General features: G+C 42.7%; 1 protein-coding gene across 1 annotated transcript in view; it reads left to right on the top strand.

Moving 5' to 3' along the window:
- The window catches only part of Piezo2 (piezo type mechanosensitive ion channel component 2), a 366,290-nt gene extending 352,285 nt beyond the window's left edge, over positions 1 to 14,005 (top strand). The window contains exons 51-57 of the mRNA XM_035438719.1: positions 4,408 to 4,596; positions 5,126 to 5,218; positions 6,802 to 6,974; positions 8,384 to 8,512; positions 10,052 to 10,131; positions 12,431 to 12,614; positions 13,753 to 14,005. Coding sequence (XP_035294610.1) covers positions 4,408 to 4,596; positions 5,126 to 5,218; positions 6,802 to 6,974; positions 8,384 to 8,512; positions 10,052 to 10,131; positions 12,431 to 12,614; positions 13,753 to 14,005 — 1,101 coding nt within the window. The remainder of the gene's footprint in view (positions 1 to 4,407; positions 4,597 to 5,125; positions 5,219 to 6,801; positions 6,975 to 8,383; positions 8,513 to 10,051; positions 10,132 to 12,430; positions 12,615 to 13,752) is intronic.
- Positions 14,006 to 18,795: the final 4,790 nt, after the last annotated feature.

The following is an 18,795-nucleotide window of genomic DNA, read 5'->3' on the forward strand; positions in this document are numbered from 1 at the left end:
ACTATTAAGTTACTAGGTAACTTAAAGCTTACATACAGATTAGCTTTACTGGATATTCTAAAAGTTCTTCGTATAGAACCAGAGTGTCTTGAATAAAGGTGACAGAAACACACAACCAACATTAGCCAAGGAGTGGAATATGTCTTCTTGTCTTAACTCAGAGATATTGTCTTTCAAAGAGTCTCTTCTAATGGACATGGCGTCTGGTGTGCATTCCCAGCTCCCCCAGGCCAGACAGCTCTACAGTCCATCAGGAGGCTTATGTGTTTATGAAATTTATGGAACTGAAGGAACTGAGACTGGTCCAAGGTGAGGAAACAGAGACACTGCTCCACATTGCTGCTCAAGAATTCCCTAAAGTTTTAGGGACATCAGCTCAGGCCAAACCAGAAGCTGTGGCTTCCATGCTGAAGAGAATTTTGGGACTTTGTCATTAAGCAGAGGTGGAGATTTTGTCAAAGATATTTTTTATAGGTTTAAGCATAAGAGCTACAAGCAAGAAAAGCAATCAGAAGAAAGTTAAAGATGCCAGTCGGCACAGATGTGGGCTCCTCCAAAGACAGATGAAGCAGCCAGTTGTCTCAGCATCAGCCACATGTACTCTTTTGGTGGCTCCGGGTTCCATCTCAGGAGGCTGCTATGAATTTTTTTCTTTTTTCTTTTTTGATTAGTGGTTCTCTTTCTTAATTAGTAGGGTTACAGGCTGGCTCCAATAGGCCTTTGATGGGATTACACTCCAGTAAACTACAACTGGAAGCCCCTAAAATTGCTAGGGTTGTGCAGGGGCATGGAGAATATTCTTTCCCTGGAAATAGGATGTGTTACACAGGAAACTGAAAGTTTATGGTTGATACTGGGATTATGGATCCCCTAGACTGGAGCTACCAATGGTTACCAGTCACTGTGGAAATACTGGAAATCGAACCCTGTTTTTTAAAAAGCAACCAGACCACTGAGCCATCTCTATAGCCTCTTGTGTAATGATAAGTCTTTACACTACCCTCCCGAGCCATGATGCCATGTGGACATACAAAATAACACACAGAGTCTTATATTAATTACAATGCTGCTAGCCAATGACTAGGATTTCTTATCTGCTGTCTCTGTCTTAAGTATCAGCCATATTATTAATCTATATAATTTATAAAGACTTATCTGATCCAGGACACTGGCGGCATGCATCCTCTCCTGTCTGGCTCACATGGTGGCTCCCAAAGAAGAGAGGAGGAGGAAAAGGAAGAGAGATTTCCTGCTTGTCCCTGCTTATATTCTGAGTCTGCCTGCTATGCCACTTCCTGTCTGGATCACTAGACTTCTTTTTACTACATTTCCCAGAATCCTCCTCCACTCCTATTCCCATCTAACTTGCTTCCCCATTGGCCAACAGTACTTTATTTATCAAGCAATAAGACAAACATATACAGAAGGACCTCCTCTATCACTCTTGTCCTTACTTTTAAAGAGCACAAAATCTGGAATGATGACAGAATGCTTTAGTCTATTTTTGTTGTTGTTGTTGTTGCTATAACAAACACCTGAGACTGAGAAATTTATAAGGAAAAGAGATTTATTTTGACTCCTGGCCCTACAGGGCAGCATCTGTTTGACTTCTTGCCTCACTGTGAGTGGTGAGAAAGCAAAGAAAGAAGAAAGCAGGTGTGGTGAAGGAGAAAGGACAACCTGCCGTGATAATAAGACCATTCCTCATGGGAAACCAAGGGTACTCATAAAGAACCCTGTCTGGCCCAGATATCTTGCAAAGGTCCCACCACTTTTCAACACTGCATAGAGAATGCCTCATTGACTGGTTCTCTGAGGACAAACTACATTCCAAAAGAAGGGAAAACAGAAATGCCAAAAGATACAGGGTAGCAGACAGGGTAATGAAGTCCATGTAAGAACACTAGAAAGAATCAAGAATCACTTGGTTCACAGAAGAAGGAGGAGGAGGAGAAGGATGAAGAGGAGGAGGAGGAGAAATAGCAACTATTTTTAACATTGTGAATTTTTGATAAAATCAGGCGAAACTAGGTTGATATTTGTCAGACATAAACCAACAAAAAGACAAATGTACAAAAGCTCCAATAAATGTCACTAGAAAATGAAGACGTTTCTAAGGGTCAGTGCTACTCCACGACAGAGCTGGCTACTTTACAAGGTGGCTGCCAGGAAACAATCATGTACATACTGAGGGCCCTGGAGGAATGTTTACTCCATGAAAACACTAAGTCTACTTCCATGTGTGAGATTCCTGATACTGTAACCAAACACCTAAGACAAGCCAACTCAAGAAGATGAAAGGTTTATTTGTCATTCACAGTTCTGGAGATAAGAGTATTTTTACAGACCCCACACAGCCCACATCTTCCTGCACTGTTAGATCACCTCTACAGTACTCATGATACCTGGCCTACAAATGGAGATCATGCTGCATTCTTGAGCGGGTTAGAACAAAAAATGGTACCCACAGTTCCCTCTCTAGTGTATATAAATTGACAGTGGCTGGATCCACAATGTTGGCGCCTACAGGGAGGATGATAGCCTTCCCTTTTCCTTAGAGAAGCCCATGCTTCCCCTCCCGATGGACTAACATCCAGTGGATATAAGCCTGGGGAACTGAGGCTGACAGTCCTCTATCTGTTATATCTGCCGCATTCTCTTTCTATGGCAGCCTAGATTCCAGGGCATGAGTAAGTCAAAGTGGCTGGGACAACCTGTTGCAAAGGGTAGTTAAAGGAGGAATGACAGTCTGGGGCCTTTATTTCCAATCTGCCATAAACACTTCCTGAGCACCATCTATGTGGCCCAAACTCTGCTACAGTATACAAAGCCCCAAAGCATGGGTCTAGCAGTCCAGGAAAGAAACACATGTGAATAACTTGTCTCACACTAAGCATATGGATAACAGGTGCTTTGCCAGAGAGCAGATCCAAGGAAAACTCACCAGGAGGAAGAGAGACTTAGCTGAGTAAGTTAGTGGACAGAGTGAGTAGGCTGGGGGCAGAGGGAACATCCACTTTTCTGTTTGCTCCTGAGTCCCCTGCCCCATCCATGTCTCTTTGCCTCTGCTCTCATGCGGAAGTGTGCTGCATACTTTTGAGGCTTTGGCAAGTTTCTTTACTATCTGAAAACTCCTGTGCGATTCTGCTGGTCTAAATTCTTCATAACCTCAAATGGGAAATTTGACATTTCTTTCTCACAGGCCTTCCCTGGCCCCAGATTTGGTCCACGTCTTTCCCCAGAGCCTTCCCAACTCTCTACATAGCCCATCCAGTACATAGCACATGGAGACCCAAGTGTCTCTTTATAGTTCTCTGTTGGAAGTTCTGTGGTAAGATCATTTCAATGAACTCCGTGAAGCAAGAACAATTTCCTTTGTTCTTTGCCATGAACTTAAGAGTGTGAACTGCTTGCTCCTGTGCCAGCTTTACACTGGTCCCAATGTGGCCACTTCCCAACATGCTCTGGGAAGCTAATTAGGTATCTAATAGGAACAGCACTCTGGCTTTCCAGCCTTCCAACAATCAAGCACTGAGCTACCTAGGAAGGAATGAGGAAGTAGCCCGGGACAAAGAGTCAGCAGTTCCTTTGAAAGATCTTCACTGTAGTCTGTCAGGGAATGCAGATGGAGTAAATTAGGAGTCTGTTTCACCATGGAGAGGGGCACCTCTTGCAACAGACTTCTTGCTGGCAATGTCCCCAGGTGGTAAAGGACATTATATAGAGAGACATAGAAAACACAAGAGACCCAGCTGGCAGAACAACTCTCAAGATAGCCAGTCACTACGTATCTCCAGATGGGTTCATTCAAAGCTCTAATTACCTCTTTATGTTCATTATAGTGATTAAACTTCAATATAAGCATCAGCGGGGACAAACCAAACCCCAGAGCTAACATAACTCTGAAAGGGAGAAGAGCTTCGCAGCGCTAACAGTCAAGAACACTCACATACCTCGGACACTCAGGCAAGGCCAGCTCCTCTGACTTGCCTCCCACATGAGGGAGAAACCTAATGAGTCTATGGTGTGGCCAACAGACAATCTGAGTGCTGTGCTGGCTCTTGTCCCTACCACATGAATTCCTCCTCTCACAAGCCATGTCCAACACTCAGAGGGGCTTTGCAAGCCACTGGCCACAGAGAAGTCCATGTTGGCCACACAGATCTTAAGAACCAGAAAATGGTCTTTGATAGCGTGAGCTATGCAATAAGTTTAACTGGTGCGTCTTTGGTACAGCTTCAGACCTCCATTCCAAGGCCGGGATAAAGTCTCTGCCCCATGTAGAGAGGAATCAGGACAAAGTCTGTATCCCCAGGGGTGTGAGGAAAGCACTCACCTTTGCCTGGCCCTGCCTCTAACCCCTTCTCTCAGGCATCTGTTGTATCTTTCTAAATCCTTGTGTTGCAGAGATACCCTCAGCCCCGGGGCCAGAAGAAGAAGAAGGCGGTGAAGTACGGCATGGGTGGCATGATCATTGTCCTGCTCATCTGTATTGTGTGGTTCCCACTGCTCTTCATGTCTTTGATCAAATCTGTTGCAGGGGTTATCAACCAGCCCCTGGATGTGTCAGTCACAATCACCCTGGGAGGGTATCAGGTAACCTAGCTTCCCACATGTTTGGAACCTTTTCTACTGCAGTATTCATGCATGAGAGTCCTGACTAGGACCTGTAGTGATGGTTCTCCATGCCAGTTTTGTTTTGTTATTTTTGGGAGGGGGGATAGGGTTTCTCTGTGTAGCCTGGCAGTCCTGGAACTCGATCTGTAGACCAGGCTGGCCTTGAACTCACAGAGATCTACCTGCCTCTGCCTCCCGAATGCTGGGATTAAAGGCTTGTGCCATCAGTGCCTGTCTGATGCCTAGGTTTTATCTAAATGTTCACTAATCATTAGACACATGATATATGAAAGAAAGTGCAGGTACTTGGTGACAGAGAAGGTCTGTTGCTGAGGATAAGCAAGGGCCTGGGTTTGATCCCCAGCACTGCATAAAAAGAGATCATTAAGGCCAACTGCCTTCAGGGAATCAGTAATTCCTAACTATGAAATGTTTTTATTTTTACATAAACCCAAATGCAAGGAAGTACCAGGTAGTGCTGACTGTGCCACGTGCCTTTGTTTTCTAGCCTATCTTCACAATGAGTGCTCAGCAAAGCCAGCTGAAAGTTATGGACAATACAAAGTATAAAGCATTCCTAAAGTCTTTCACCACCAACAGCGTAAGTAAATGTGTGCAGAACTCTATGAAGACTGTCATGTAGGCTGGCTTGCTGGTTCAGGCAGCTGGATGGCTTTGCTGTGCCCCCTGGTGGTGAGAAGAGATATTTTTCTAAGCTCATCTGTTGCATGTGTCCTCAGGCCAGCCACCAGCTACTTTGATAGCATAAGTGATAGCAAATACAAGTTTAATTTGGAACATTTGAATGAAAGTTCAACAGGGTTTTACTCACTTAAACACATGCATACAGTTTTTGATGTTGATCTTTGATTGGCCTGCCTGTTCTGGGAACTTTGAATTAAAAAATTAATATGGGAAAGCACAGGTGGGTACTTGCTTAAGACCACATTGTTTTTGATATCAGAAACTGAAGTGATTTGAGTGTTGTAAAAACTGATTGATGAAGAAAATGATACCAAATATATTACACGAATCTGATTGGCATTGCTTCCCCCAACAATCATCCTGAAAGAAAAACTCTACACTTCTGCCCATATTTGCATTGCATGCTTAATTATCTTAACTGGTGATTTCCTAAGCAATTTCTCTTGTAAAAATGTCTTTGTAAAAATCCTTTCAGTTTTATGACAAGTTCTCAAACAAAACATAGATGGAAAAAGAATCAGACTATTATATTTTAAAATGTCAAACCAAAAGAAATGTGCCCCTTACTATATCAGGCCGTAACAGTATGCTGATGGTGGGGTTGTAGCTGCTGTTATGTTTCTCTATTGTTTACATTCCAATAAGATAAAAAGGTTTCACAGATGATAGTTTTAATTTATGAAAACAGAGCAGGCAAACAGATGCTTTTCTTTAAAACCATCACCAGAAGTCCACACCAACAAAGCTTTAATCTCAGCGATTAGCATCCCTTAGGATGGGGCCTGGGTGGACTTAACCTTGTCTCCTGTGAGGAGCATGTGCTTCCCCAGTGCATGGGTTCCTTGGCAATGGGGAAACTGTTGTAATTTTAAAACGGGTGCGATAGAGAAGGATACCACGTGACAGAGCTTAGGTGGAGGGGATTTTTATTAGGGGAAAGTGAATGGGAAAATGGGTGTGTGGAGGGGAGGGAGACAGGCCTCTGGAGACAGGAGCAGCAGAAGAGAAAAGACAGGGCAGGGCAGGGTGGGCAAAGAGACAGGCAGAGAAGGAGAGAGAGAGAGAGGGAGAGAGAGGGGGGGGAAAGAGAGAAACAGACAGAAGGAGAGAGGGGGAGGTGGGCAGGGCTTTTTAAAAGGGAACATAGTGAATGTGCGCAGATGGTGCTCTTCATGGCTGCAGCTGAGGATGTATCCTGTCAGAACCCCAAAGTCAGGCCAGTACAGATGCCAATAGTAACAGAAACATGATGTGAATTATGAGATTTTCCTTTATTGATGGATAGGAATGGTTGAATAGCTGTTGGGCATGTGACTGGAGCTGCAGTGTCCATGCTCTGCAACCAAAAGCCTGGGCACCATGTAGCATTCCTTCCTAGAGCAACTTCTTCATAAAACCAGTTAAAAGAAAGATCAGTTGCTTCCTTTATGAGCATCCTATGTAGAATCCATTCACATGTGTGTATTTGTGTGCATTCAGGGTGCTATGCAATTTCTGGAGAATTACGAAAAAGAAGACATAACAGTAGCGGAACTGGAAGGAAACTCAAATTCTTTGTGGACCATCAGCCCTCCCAGTAAGCAGAAAATGATACAGGAGCTCACCGACCCCAATAGTTGCTTCTCTGTTGTTTTTTCATGGAGTATTCAGAGGTAGTTACTGTGTTTCCATGCATCCTTCCCTAACCCTACTCTTATCTTAGGCTGGGGGAGCAAACAGTAGCACTATTTGACACCATCTTTCTCCTTTGATGTTAAAACTCACATTTCATTTATGAAATGTGGCTTTTCTAAGAACCAATGCCCAAACTAAGAATGGTTTTGTTTTGTTTTAGTTTTTTTTTTTTAAGAGAGGCCAGTAATGAATTCTGTGAGTGAGACGGAAAAGTAGAGAGAGAAGGGAAAGAATGGTTTAGGAGATAAAGAGAGTCAGTATGCATGGCTAAGATCTCCACAGAAAAGCTGAAGTTTGGTCTGAGCAGTGTTTGCAGGCCTGGGTCCACTGGAGAAGCCTTGGGGGTCTGTTGTGTGCGTGTGAGATTTGGGGTACCTTAGCAGTCCTGGAAGCAGGAATGCCAACTGAGGTTCTATCATCACCCCACCAGTGCCAAGCCTGAGCATAAGCCCCAAGTTTGCCTTTATTTGGAAAAATTAAGGATGTCTTACTTTAGACATTTCGCCCGGTGCTTTAGTCGTGGGCATTTGTGGACCTCAGCACAACACAACATGGTTACTTAGTTTCCTTTGTCACAGTCTTGAGGACCAGAAGCCCAGGAAGCCCACCAGCAGGCTCATTTGAAGCCACAACTTGAACTTCCTGGCTTTTAGATGTAATAAATAACTCACACCTATAGTTCTAGTTCTCAGAAGGCTGAGACAGAAGGATCCCAATGAGTTGGAGGGCAGCCTGAGCAACACAGCTAGCCCCAGCTACAGAGTGAAGCCTTATTTAAAACAACTAAGCAGCAAAATGAAGGAATCATGTCAACTTCTGAGGAATTCTTAGAATCTAAAATGAACTCACAAGAAAATTAGGAAGGCCCCTTTCCAAGAGGTCATTCAGAATGCTTCCTGTAATCCTATTTTCTCCTTAATGTCTCCAATAACTCAATTCTGAAAATTTGTACCAGTGGCCAAAAACTTGGCTTCTATCCTTTGCTTTGAAGAGTCACCAAACCATAATGAGAAGGAAGGCAACTTCTGATTAAACCCGTTTTTATTAAACATGGGTCTGATTGTTACCATGGAGACTGACATCATTGGGTTTACATAAGAATTATTTCTGAGATTCCTATGAGCTTATCACAACAGTTGCTGCTTGACAAGCAGATTTCTCTATTCTGTCTTATGGGGTTGAGGTCTCCCTCAGTTTCATTAGTTTGACTGTTTAAGAGGGTAGAAACGGAGTTGGGGTGACCAGGAAGGTTGGGATGGAAAAATCTGGACTCACTGAAAACTTGGTGAGATACAAAAGTGAGTCAGGTGTGTCTGAATCTCTCTTCCAGACTTTAGAACCATCACTAACTTTAAGGGTTTTTTTTTTTTTATTCCCTCCTTCACAGAAATATGACGCTGGGTGCAAAAGCAGAAATAGCAACCGACAAGCTTTCTTTCCCTCTTGCAAATGAAACACGAAATAACATAGCTAAAATGATCGCCGGCAATGACACAGAGAGTTCAAACACGCCAGTGTAAGTTGCATAACCCTGTGAATACGGCTTCCATCAGAATGTGAAGGCATCACACAGTTACTCTGTAGAGACATATAAAATAATCCAACCCGTTTGAGAATGAAAGTGAATCTTGATTGACAGGCCCCATTTTGCTAGAATGAAGTCAGTTCTCAGGCCCAGGCTCTATCTCCACTTTGCCTGTAGTTATGTGTGTGTTGTTAATGACAGTGGGAGTGGCTCCCGGGACACTCTCTATCCATGGTGAAGTGCTGTCCTGCTGTCCTTCCACCATGAGGCACACTGTTCTCCCACTCTCAGTGACCAGTGCCGGATGCAAGGCAGCTCTCTCCCTCCTAAACCCCATTCTTCACCCACTGGGGTGTCACTGTCCAGATGTCCACGTGTCTAGACATGTCAAAGCTCCTCAGGTTCTCCTAGGTCTGCCTGTCCATTGCAATATGATCCAGTGTTTGCTTCATTCCATCACCCTGAAGTTCACTGTCTTAAAGGAGAAGGTCCTCACGTAAATGATCCAGGCTTTCTGCCATCATGTCTACCACCTGACCTAGGTACCCAGTGAGACCATTCATCTCCAAAGAAAGAAAGCAGGCTGGAGGTGGCTTCATAGCTTGCCTCCAGTGTTGAAACCTGCCCCTCTGCCTCTGTCTCCCAGCCTAGCAGGCACTGACCTTGCTCCTAACTGTAATCATCAAAATCCAAGGACAGGACCCTTCTTCCTATGACTCTTGTCCCAAGGCAGCTGAATGGCTTGGGAAGACAGGAAGACAACAGATGACTAAACTAGTGGAGAGAAAAACACACTACATAAGTGCTCTGTTTCAAACTGATGTAATACAAATAAGACTCACAGAGGGAAGATGATATATATCCAAAACTGATAGAATAGTCCACATGTCCCCTGGCCATTTTCCCAGCTTTTTAGTCCAGGCTGACCTGGCCTCATGTGGATGCACTGAACATGGAGATTACTGGGACCCAGTCACTTAAATACTTAGCTCCTCCTTAACTTCATGAATCCCTGAAGGGCTCTTACAGATCATCAGTGATTCACTCTCTATCATTTCCAAATGAGAGAACAGAACTTGGAGTCAAGCAACTCCCATGAGACAAACAAAACTTAGGGTCCAGGTCACGTGCTCTGTCCTTGAGCTTATTCTTCACCAGATACTCTTGACTATAGGTATTTTTGAAATTTAAAAAAATTCAGAAATGAACTCACTGCTAAAGATAACTATTAAAATATCCTAGCCAGAAAAAGTCCTCTTTTCAGTAACAGGTCACACATGTAAGAAAGGCCAGAAGCTACTTCCAAACTGCATGTATCATGAGTTACATGTATGTCTGGATAGAATAGCCTGACTCTCAGCTTTGCTGAGATGTGGTTATAATAAGATCCTATAAATTAAGATATTTATATGTCATATGGTTGTATGGGGACTTTATCTTTGTTTTCTATGAGGTCAAAAAATCAATAAAAACATCAGTTGTAGGTGTGGAAACAGCTAAAGTTCATTTCTTTGTTTTCTGAATGTGCAGGACAATAGAAAAGATCTACCCGTACTATGTGAAAGCACCCAGCGATTCAAACTCAAAGCCTATAAAGCAACTTCTATCTGGTAAGAATGAGAAGACATTTCAGAACTGAAAATCTAACCTTTATTCCATTTTAGAAGTCTGTATTTTGAACATTTAGCAATCTGCCTTCTGGTTATCTTAACGCTGTGTTACAAGAACCATAAAACCCACTGTCTTCTCTAGCTGAGAAGAATCATTGACACACCTGCAAGCCGAGTTCTTCATTTCCTTCTCCCTGACCGATCCACACCTATGTTTTAAGACTTTATTTACCTGATTCTCTGAGCAACCACACTGCCTACAGAGAATTGCCTCACACATTGGTAAACGTGATGGTTTCTCCCACTAAAAACAACACAAGATGTGCTTAACTGAGCCCCAGGTTCAGTACATACCAATAGTGTGTTTTAGTTATTGGATTTTTCCAACACGAGAGTGATGGAGGGAAGCTGTTGTTTTGGGTGACAACTATACACCCCAAGATATGTCTGTCAACCACAGGCTATATGCCCCTGTAACATTTATGCATAACAGAATACACCACTGAGCCTAGTTACTAACAAACAGGCTACCTCTGAGGTTATGTGACTATGGTGCTGGCACAATGACAATTTTGCATCAGGCTATATCCTGTCACTGAATGACTGTATTTTACTTATAGAATTGTTTGACTTCAGTTCCTGAAGTCACTGATCGTTTTGATAATGGTGAAGTATGATGCAGGGAGCCAGTGTGTGTCCATTCACCATCCTCAATGAAGCACTCTGCACCAGGCACCATGATAGGAGACTAGGCTCCATGATGCTCACATTCAGCCAGTGAGCAGTTATAGCCTCACATGGAGATGGCTGAGTCCTGAGGACAAAGGCTAGGCCAAGTCTATCTCTGCATGTTATTCTCTGCCAACAATAGATGGGCATGTTCTTATAAGTAAATTCAAAGTGCATGGGGAAATTTCATATTTCCTTTTATAGCAGAAAAATAGTTGTAGAACTGTTTAGTCTGAGAAAATAAATAGATCTTTCTAAAAAGACTATGTGAGTTTTCAAACTCTTCCCAGCCACTGTTTGAGCAGATGTTCTCCCCACTGGCTTCCTTGAAAAGCATCTCATTTCACAAGGCCCTCCTTCCTTCCATGTAGATTCAGAGAAAGTCTGAACAGAGAGAAAGTCTCTCTGTTTTCAAGGCCAGTCTGTCCCCATGCCCCACTCCCAGCCCTCTTTGTCTCCCTCATGCAGCATCATGACATTTCCTCCTGTCTGACAGCTCCTTCCGTTTCTTACACTCAGTGATGTCACCCCAGACTTATGGAGCATAAGCGGATGGTTATCTCCAGTTTACATGCAAAGAGACTGATACTTGAGGTGTGGGGCAACATGTCTGAGTACATACTCAGTAGAACTAGATCCAAACCTAAAACTCTCTGGCCGGGCGTTGATGGTGCACACCTTTAATCCCAGCACTCAGGAAGCAGAGGCAGGCGGATCTCTGTGAGTTAGAGGCCAACGTGGTCTCCAGAGCGAGTGCCAGGATAGGCTCCAAAGCTACACAAAGAAACCCTGTTTCGTAAAACAAAAAAACAAACAAACAAACAAAATTCTCTGAACCCAGGGCCTTGTGACTGTCTCTGGTCTTGAGAACCATAGTTATTACTATACCAAAAAGTCCCAAGTTAATACGATAGTTGGCATAGTTTTGAAGAACTTTTTGATAACAGTCCTTCCTAAAACGAATGCCTCTAATCACTCCTTCACATACTGGAACCTGCAAAACTTTGTGCTCCTGCCATTTCTTCTTTAAGCTGTTACAGACTCTATCAACCAGAAGTGGCTGTCTCCAAAGAAATAGACCTTGACAATACTAGCCTTATGCTAGTTGTCACATGGCCATAATTGTTTATACAGTCTTTCCCATTAAAATAAGGAACATTATTCCATGTCATTCTACAACCCCTCACCACCTAGTAAAGTGCTTTCCTCCTAGTGGAAGACTTGCTAAGTGCTGGCAATGTAAATGAATTGATTGTTTGCATCAAAGATTGATGGTGAGAATTTTGTGTGCACTCAGTTCTCTGGGTGACCAGCACAGCTACTTAGGTGATGGGCCTTCCATTACTCTCTGTGGTTTGGCTGTTTAACATATGTGTTAAAAACTCTCATCTGAGCAATGCCTAGTGCCCACTTCCTCTCCACTTGCCTGTCATGGCCCCGTATCTTTCACATTCTGGAACTGTGTACTACATACATTATGCTGACTGGGTTTCGCCACCTGGGAACTTCAGGATTGCATCAGATCCTGAGACTCTCACACTATCTTCATTTTGCTTTTCTTCTCTTCCAGAAAGTAATTTCATGAATATCACCATCATTTTGTTCAGAGACAATGTCACTAAATCCAATAGTGAGTGGTGGGTTCTCAACCTGACTGGAAATAGGATATACAATCAGGGGTCCCAAGCCTTGGAGCTGGTGGTCTTCAATGACAAAGTCAGCCCCCCGAGTCTGGGCTTCTTGGCTGGCTATGGGTAAGGAAACATGTAATGATTAATAGTTATAATGTCTGGATGTTAAGAAACTGGAACACAGCCTTTTTCCTCCTAGAATTTGAGTTGTGTCTCTACACTATTAAAAGTCACAAAGCCCTTTCATTTCAAAACACAGGAACAAGAGATCCAAAGACATCAAAATGCCTAGTGTGACCCACACAGCCCTGGGAGACCCCTTTGTTTTGTGCCTTCTTGTTATGACATGGTTTCATGAAATTCAGTATAGTGTCAGCAGTCTTTGTCTTAGGCTGCTTCCTGGCCCTAAGCAAATGGATCAAACAAACACCACAGTTTTGAACAGATCTAGAACACTTCCTTACCTTCTAGTGCTTAAATATCACAATCCAATCCAATCCATTGTCTCCCTTAAGATACAAGTACAGAATTGTTACAGTTTTCAAAATTAACCTCATTAAAAAAAAAAACTGCATTCAGCTTGTCATTATTTAAAATAGACCTCCAGACATGATTGTTAAAGGGAAAAAGGCTACTTTCAAAAGAGCATGTGCAATGCAATTACATTTCTACCCAATATGTTGCATTTTATCACAGTATAGCCAACATGTGTTCCTAACCATATTAATTGTTGGGGGGGTATTTCTCCTTGCTACTGAAAGACCCCCAGACCCCTAAGGGCCTCAGGATCCCGAGGAGCCCCCAAGACTCAGAAACCAAAGAGCTGCAAAAGCAAGAGGGTTTATTGAACGAATGCGCATTCTGGTGTCAGCAATATCGGGAAAGCTGCACACCCCAGCATGGGGTGTAAGCTCCTTATATAGGAAAAAACCGCAGATCAGCACACAGGCAAGGGGCACAAAGTGATTGATTACAAAGTGTGATCTCATGTTAGAGTGGTCACCCAGGTGTGACCTGTTTTTTTACAAAGTAAAAACCATAGAACATACCCTGGAAAGTCCTTGATTGTTGGCCAGCCAGGTGTGACCCAAAGAGAGTTGTCTTGGCCATTGTCCCCGACTAAACCTTAGGATGTTCCCCGGGGTGGGGTCAACTTCCTTGTGATGGGGCAAGGCCTGTGGGAAACTTTTTCTCTGTGTGAACTAAAATCTTCTAAAACTTTTTCTCTCAGCAAACTAAAATCTTTCACTCTCTCTTTCAGTATCATGGGATTATATGCATCAGTCGTCCTTGTAATTGGGAAATTTGTTCGTGAGTTCTTCAGTGGGATCTCTCACTCTATCATGTTTGAAGAGCTTCCAAATGTGGATCGAATTTTGAAGTTGTGCACAGATATATTTTTAGTCCGGGAGACAGGGGAACTGGAGCTGGAAGAAGATCTCTATGCCAAATTGATATTCCTGTACCGATCACCAGAGACGATGATCAAGTGGACTAGAGAAAAGACAAACTGATACCTGAAAACCCAGACTGCAAATGGAGCTAACATTTGAATTTTTTTTAATTAAGAAAAAGCACAACACTCTTCTAAGAGCTAAGCATTTCTAGTCTGGCAGCAACTGTTTCTCTCTGGTAGGTGGCTGAAGGAAGTTGATTTTCTTTGTCACGAAAGCCACCTTGCAGAAGAAGATGCTGTTGAAATTCTTCGTATTCTCATTTCTCTGAAATCAGGGCTCTTTGCTTAGAGTTTTCTCAGTCAACAGTGTCTTGCATTCTTATCGGATATGTGAAAGGTTCGTGTAGGGTCCCTTTCCTCAGAGAAAAGTGTAAGGCAACTATGTCTTACTCTTTAGGGACCTCACCTTGCCTGATGTCACGGTCAAATCGAGCAACACACAGCTCTTCCCACCAGGCGGGTGGGAAACTGCTGAGCAGAGACCCCCGTGAGCTCTCAGCCACGTGACTCTAGAAGTGGAACAGCAATAGGAGGCGGCAGCACTGCCCAAGCTTCAAGGAGAAAGATGGGACCCTGGGACCTGTGACCCAGAAGATGGTGGTGGAAGGACAGCCTCATCCTAAGCAAAAAGATAACATTAGCTATACTCCTACTGCCTTATCTCAACTGAAGACTAGGAAGAAACCTTTCTATTAAACACCAGTGACTTCTCAGGAAAAACACGCTCAGCAAAGCAACTATGTGGACTCCTGCTTTAAGGTCGGTCGGGTGGTAACCACCCCCAGGTAGCGGTGACTGTCCTGCTTCGGATGGCTCCTGTCGTACCAGAAACAGAAGGGCAGCAGCGGTCAGTCCAGCCTGATGGGAACACCTCAGCTTTGTAACTCCAGTGACTGAGGCCACAGGGCTCTTCCTCCTGCCTCTCCTCACCCTCTCACAATGCTTTCCCCCATTCCCATGATTTAAGGCAGTGGTTTTTTCCAGTATGACATTTTCCTTGCTGTTTTTCAGGCCTATCAAAGAGTTTACATATTCCAATTCACATTTTTACATCTAAGACGGGTTTTTTAAGTTCATAATTATGAAAGAAATATGTATATTAAGCTTGGGGAAATAAAAAATGGTCTTTTCTTAAATTATTGTCATTGGAAACACAACCTCTTCATGAATTAGCAATGGAGCATGAAAATTTATGATTGAAATATAGTTTTCATTCAATATTAAAAATACAGTTTCTGAGAAGAATCATTGAATGGGCTACAATCTGTCAAAAACCACTTCTGTGTACTTTGGGTTTAGGACTGACTGAAATAAAGCACATCTTGCAAAGTCAAGACCTGAAGAGTAATCTGTTTATGTATTCATTATTTGTGTTTGCCCTTTGCATGCAATAGGAGAAGTGGGTGTTTTTGGTATAAAATATCAAGAATTAAAATAAGGTAAGAAAACACTTGTTAATTTCCTTTGTCACATAGGTGCTCTACATGGACAATATCAGCAGGGAACAAAGAGATTCACAAAAGGGAAGTAGTGGTAGTGGACATGGAACTTTTTTAATAGCAGAGTGTGGTAGTACTTGATCAAAACACCTTGCATAAGTATATACATTTGCCAAAACCTCTCCTGTGAAAAGATTATGCACAATTAGTGTAGATTCCCCCAGGGAATCTAATTATTCTTTATCAATAAAAAATCAGGAGTCAGATATTGGGGTATGAACCTGAATGATCAGAGAAGCAAGGGAGAAACCACCTCGCTCTCCCTTTCCTCAATCCAAAAGGGCTGAGATCCTCTCTCAGCTGAGTGACAGCTTTCAGCATGTACTCTCCCAGGAAATTTTGTTTATTTGCTTAAGGCACATTCTCACTATGTAGCCTTGGCTGGCCTGGAACTCACAAGATATAGATCAGGCTGGCCCAGGAAACTTAACCTTCAGAGTCCATGCTTTGTTAGAAAACCAGAGTGGCAGGTTTGTCACTTTGGAGATGTAAAAGCTGGCATGTCATCACCCTTCAGGAAATGAGGGTTATTAGGAAAAGGGGCCTTGACACCAGGTTCAGGCCTCAAGTTAAGAGGGGATGCATTAGACAGAAAACAGGAAATCTACCAACATAAAAAAAAAAAAAACCTTAAAGGGAAGGCTTCCCTTAAAAACTGGAGAGAACTTCATTAAAAGTGAGAACAGGAGGGATGGGGAGAAAGACAGCCTCCTTAAAAAAAAGGAAAAACAAAACACTATTGCCTGCAGAGAAATCCCCAAAGGGTAAGCTTATTATTATAACCTCTCAGGGGTGACAGGTTTTATTTTACATGATTTAGTTAAACATAGCATCTAAGACAAAGAGCATGGAAGAGCCAGGTAAGGTTAGGGTCATATGTTAGGAGCTTGGTACTCTCTGACCCAAAGTGAGCCTCAGAGAGGCGTGGCCTGATATCTTCAGACTGTGGGATCTGAATCTTAAGACTGTCTTAAAGGGGCAGATCTGTGTTCTAACACTATACTGTTACATTAACACTGAAAACATTCAGAATATCAATTCCCCTGGATTTGTCAAGTCACCCAAAATGGGGATAACAGAATGACTGTCAGGAAGAAGGAAACATGAAGATGTGTGGAATCATTCTGTGTTGCAGTAAACTCCCATGAGAGTTAGGAAAGATTAACTCTTAATTGATTGAAAATGCTGCAAGACACTCACAGATTGTGTAGTCCTTACTGTAATAGGTTCTCCCTTCTGTGTTCAGATAGTTGGCCCTTCATGATCAGATGAGCAATGCAATTCAGGTGCATCTTAGTTTCTTTTCTATTGCTGTCCTAAGACACCATGACCAAGGCAACTAATAAAAGGAATTCATTAACTGAGTTTATGGTTTCAAAGTGTTAGTGTCCATGATGGTGGAGCAAAGACCTGGCAGCAGAAACAGCTTGAGAGTTCTTATCCTGATCCACAAACAGGAAGCAATGAGAGCTAACTCAAGATGCCTGCCCCAGGTGCCATACTTCCTCTGGGACTACCATACCTCCTACTCATCTCCATCACAGCCACCAACTGAATACCAAGTATTCAAATGTATAAGCCTATGGGGGGCATCCTCATTCAAATAAGCCCAGATGTTATGTGTGATAGAAGGGATTAAATCATGTATGTGACATGAAACTTCCTGCCATCTCTAAAAGGTTTCATAAAAGTCCAATCTTCCCTCTTCTGGGGATTGATCCAGAGGGTCCTCGGGGAATCTGCTTGGGGAGGGGCTTCAGGGCTGCTTTCTGAAGAGGCTCTTCTGGCTATCTCACCCCTCCCTCCACCATCCCTCTCAAGTGATTCTTTTTCTTTGCCTATCTTGTTTCTTCTTAATGAAGGCCCCCGCTCCAGGTTTTAAATGGAAACTTCTTCTTCCCTTTAAGGTCCCATCATATTTGGCTTGTCATTTATTTATATAATAGTTATGCGTTATTTCTGTCTAATGTTCTCCCTCCCACTTCAAGGCCTGACCGTGGCCTTGAGGCCTATTCATTCTGATTAACCTCATTTCCGAAGGGAATTATATCAGCTTCCTTTCTGGTCCCACTGTTCTTTTACTTGTTTTATATTTACCAGAGCTCGACCCCAAAGGTAGGTGCTTGGTATTCCTTGTCAAAGTGGCACAAGAGTACAAGCAATCAAAGGTCATGTCCCCATGAGGCCATGCAGTCAGCCTCCCTCATGGGGTGCCACCCCCCATCTCTGACTCTGTTGCCCACCCAACAGCATTCTAAAACTCCTAAGATTGTGTGCTTATTCTCCATATTTGGCTAAATTTAACGACTTAAAACTAAATAGGTATAAAAATATGCATTTCATGTTGATAAAGAGGCCAAGTTCAATGCCAATATTGCTTTCTAGTTTCAGGAATGGACTTTATAATCATTTTGATAATCTATGTTTGAGAATTTAAATTCAGGTTTTGAAAATCTGATACTCAAGTTTCCTATATGTGAGGTGGATGTGTTAACATCATAGGTTAGCTAGGCGTTTACTGAGTTGAAACTTGAGTTTTGAGACTACAACTTAGGCCCACTGAGATTTGCAACATTTACTGGTACTAACTAGTCACATAACAACAGCCATCCATTAATTTTCAGCCACTTCATGGGACTACAAATGCTTTGGTGACCAAAAAGCAACATGAACACTTCACTGAATCCTGAGAAACATAAAATCAGAGTCAAGAGTCTCTCTGGAGTATTTTTTCTTACTACAACTTATCCTAAATTTAAGTATCAAATTATATTACCAGTTTCCACCCAGAGTTAGGGACAATATTGCATAGCAGGCCAGAGTCCAATTTTAGGTGAAACCTATTAGTAACTTATATTCTAATTAAGTCTAATTGCAAAACAAAACCATCCACATTTACCTCATCTGACCCTGTGATGAACTCTTCCTTTGGATGATATTCATTAGTCTTCAAGCTCCCCAGAGAGCAGCCCTTATAGCAGGATGCTAGGACATAAATGACTGGTATTTTCAAAGGCTCAAATAATATACAGTAACTCCTAAAAAGTCCCTGGCTCCTACACGGTTAAAAACCAACTGAAGACAGATAAAATACTGTCGCTCTTCTAAAAGATAACTAAAATAATGTAAATAATTAAGAAAAAGTGTCTTCATGGGGGAGGGCATAGACCCTGCCCTGGATGATATGACAGACTTTGGGGATCCCCTATGGAGTTCCTCATCCTCCCTGAGGTGCCAAGGGGGGATGGAGTGGGGGGTTGGTGGGAAGTGGGGGAAAGGGAAGGGAGAGGGAGCTAGGATTGACATGTGAAGCAGGCTTGTTTCTAATTTAAATAAGAAAATAATAAAA

Source organism: Cricetulus griseus, chromosome 2, assembly GCF_003668045.3.
Source record: "Cricetulus griseus strain 17A/GY chromosome 2, alternate assembly CriGri-PICRH-1.0, whole genome shotgun sequence".
In the NCBI taxonomy this organism is placed as follows: Eukaryota; Metazoa; Chordata; class Mammalia; order Rodentia; family Cricetidae; genus Cricetulus; species Cricetulus griseus.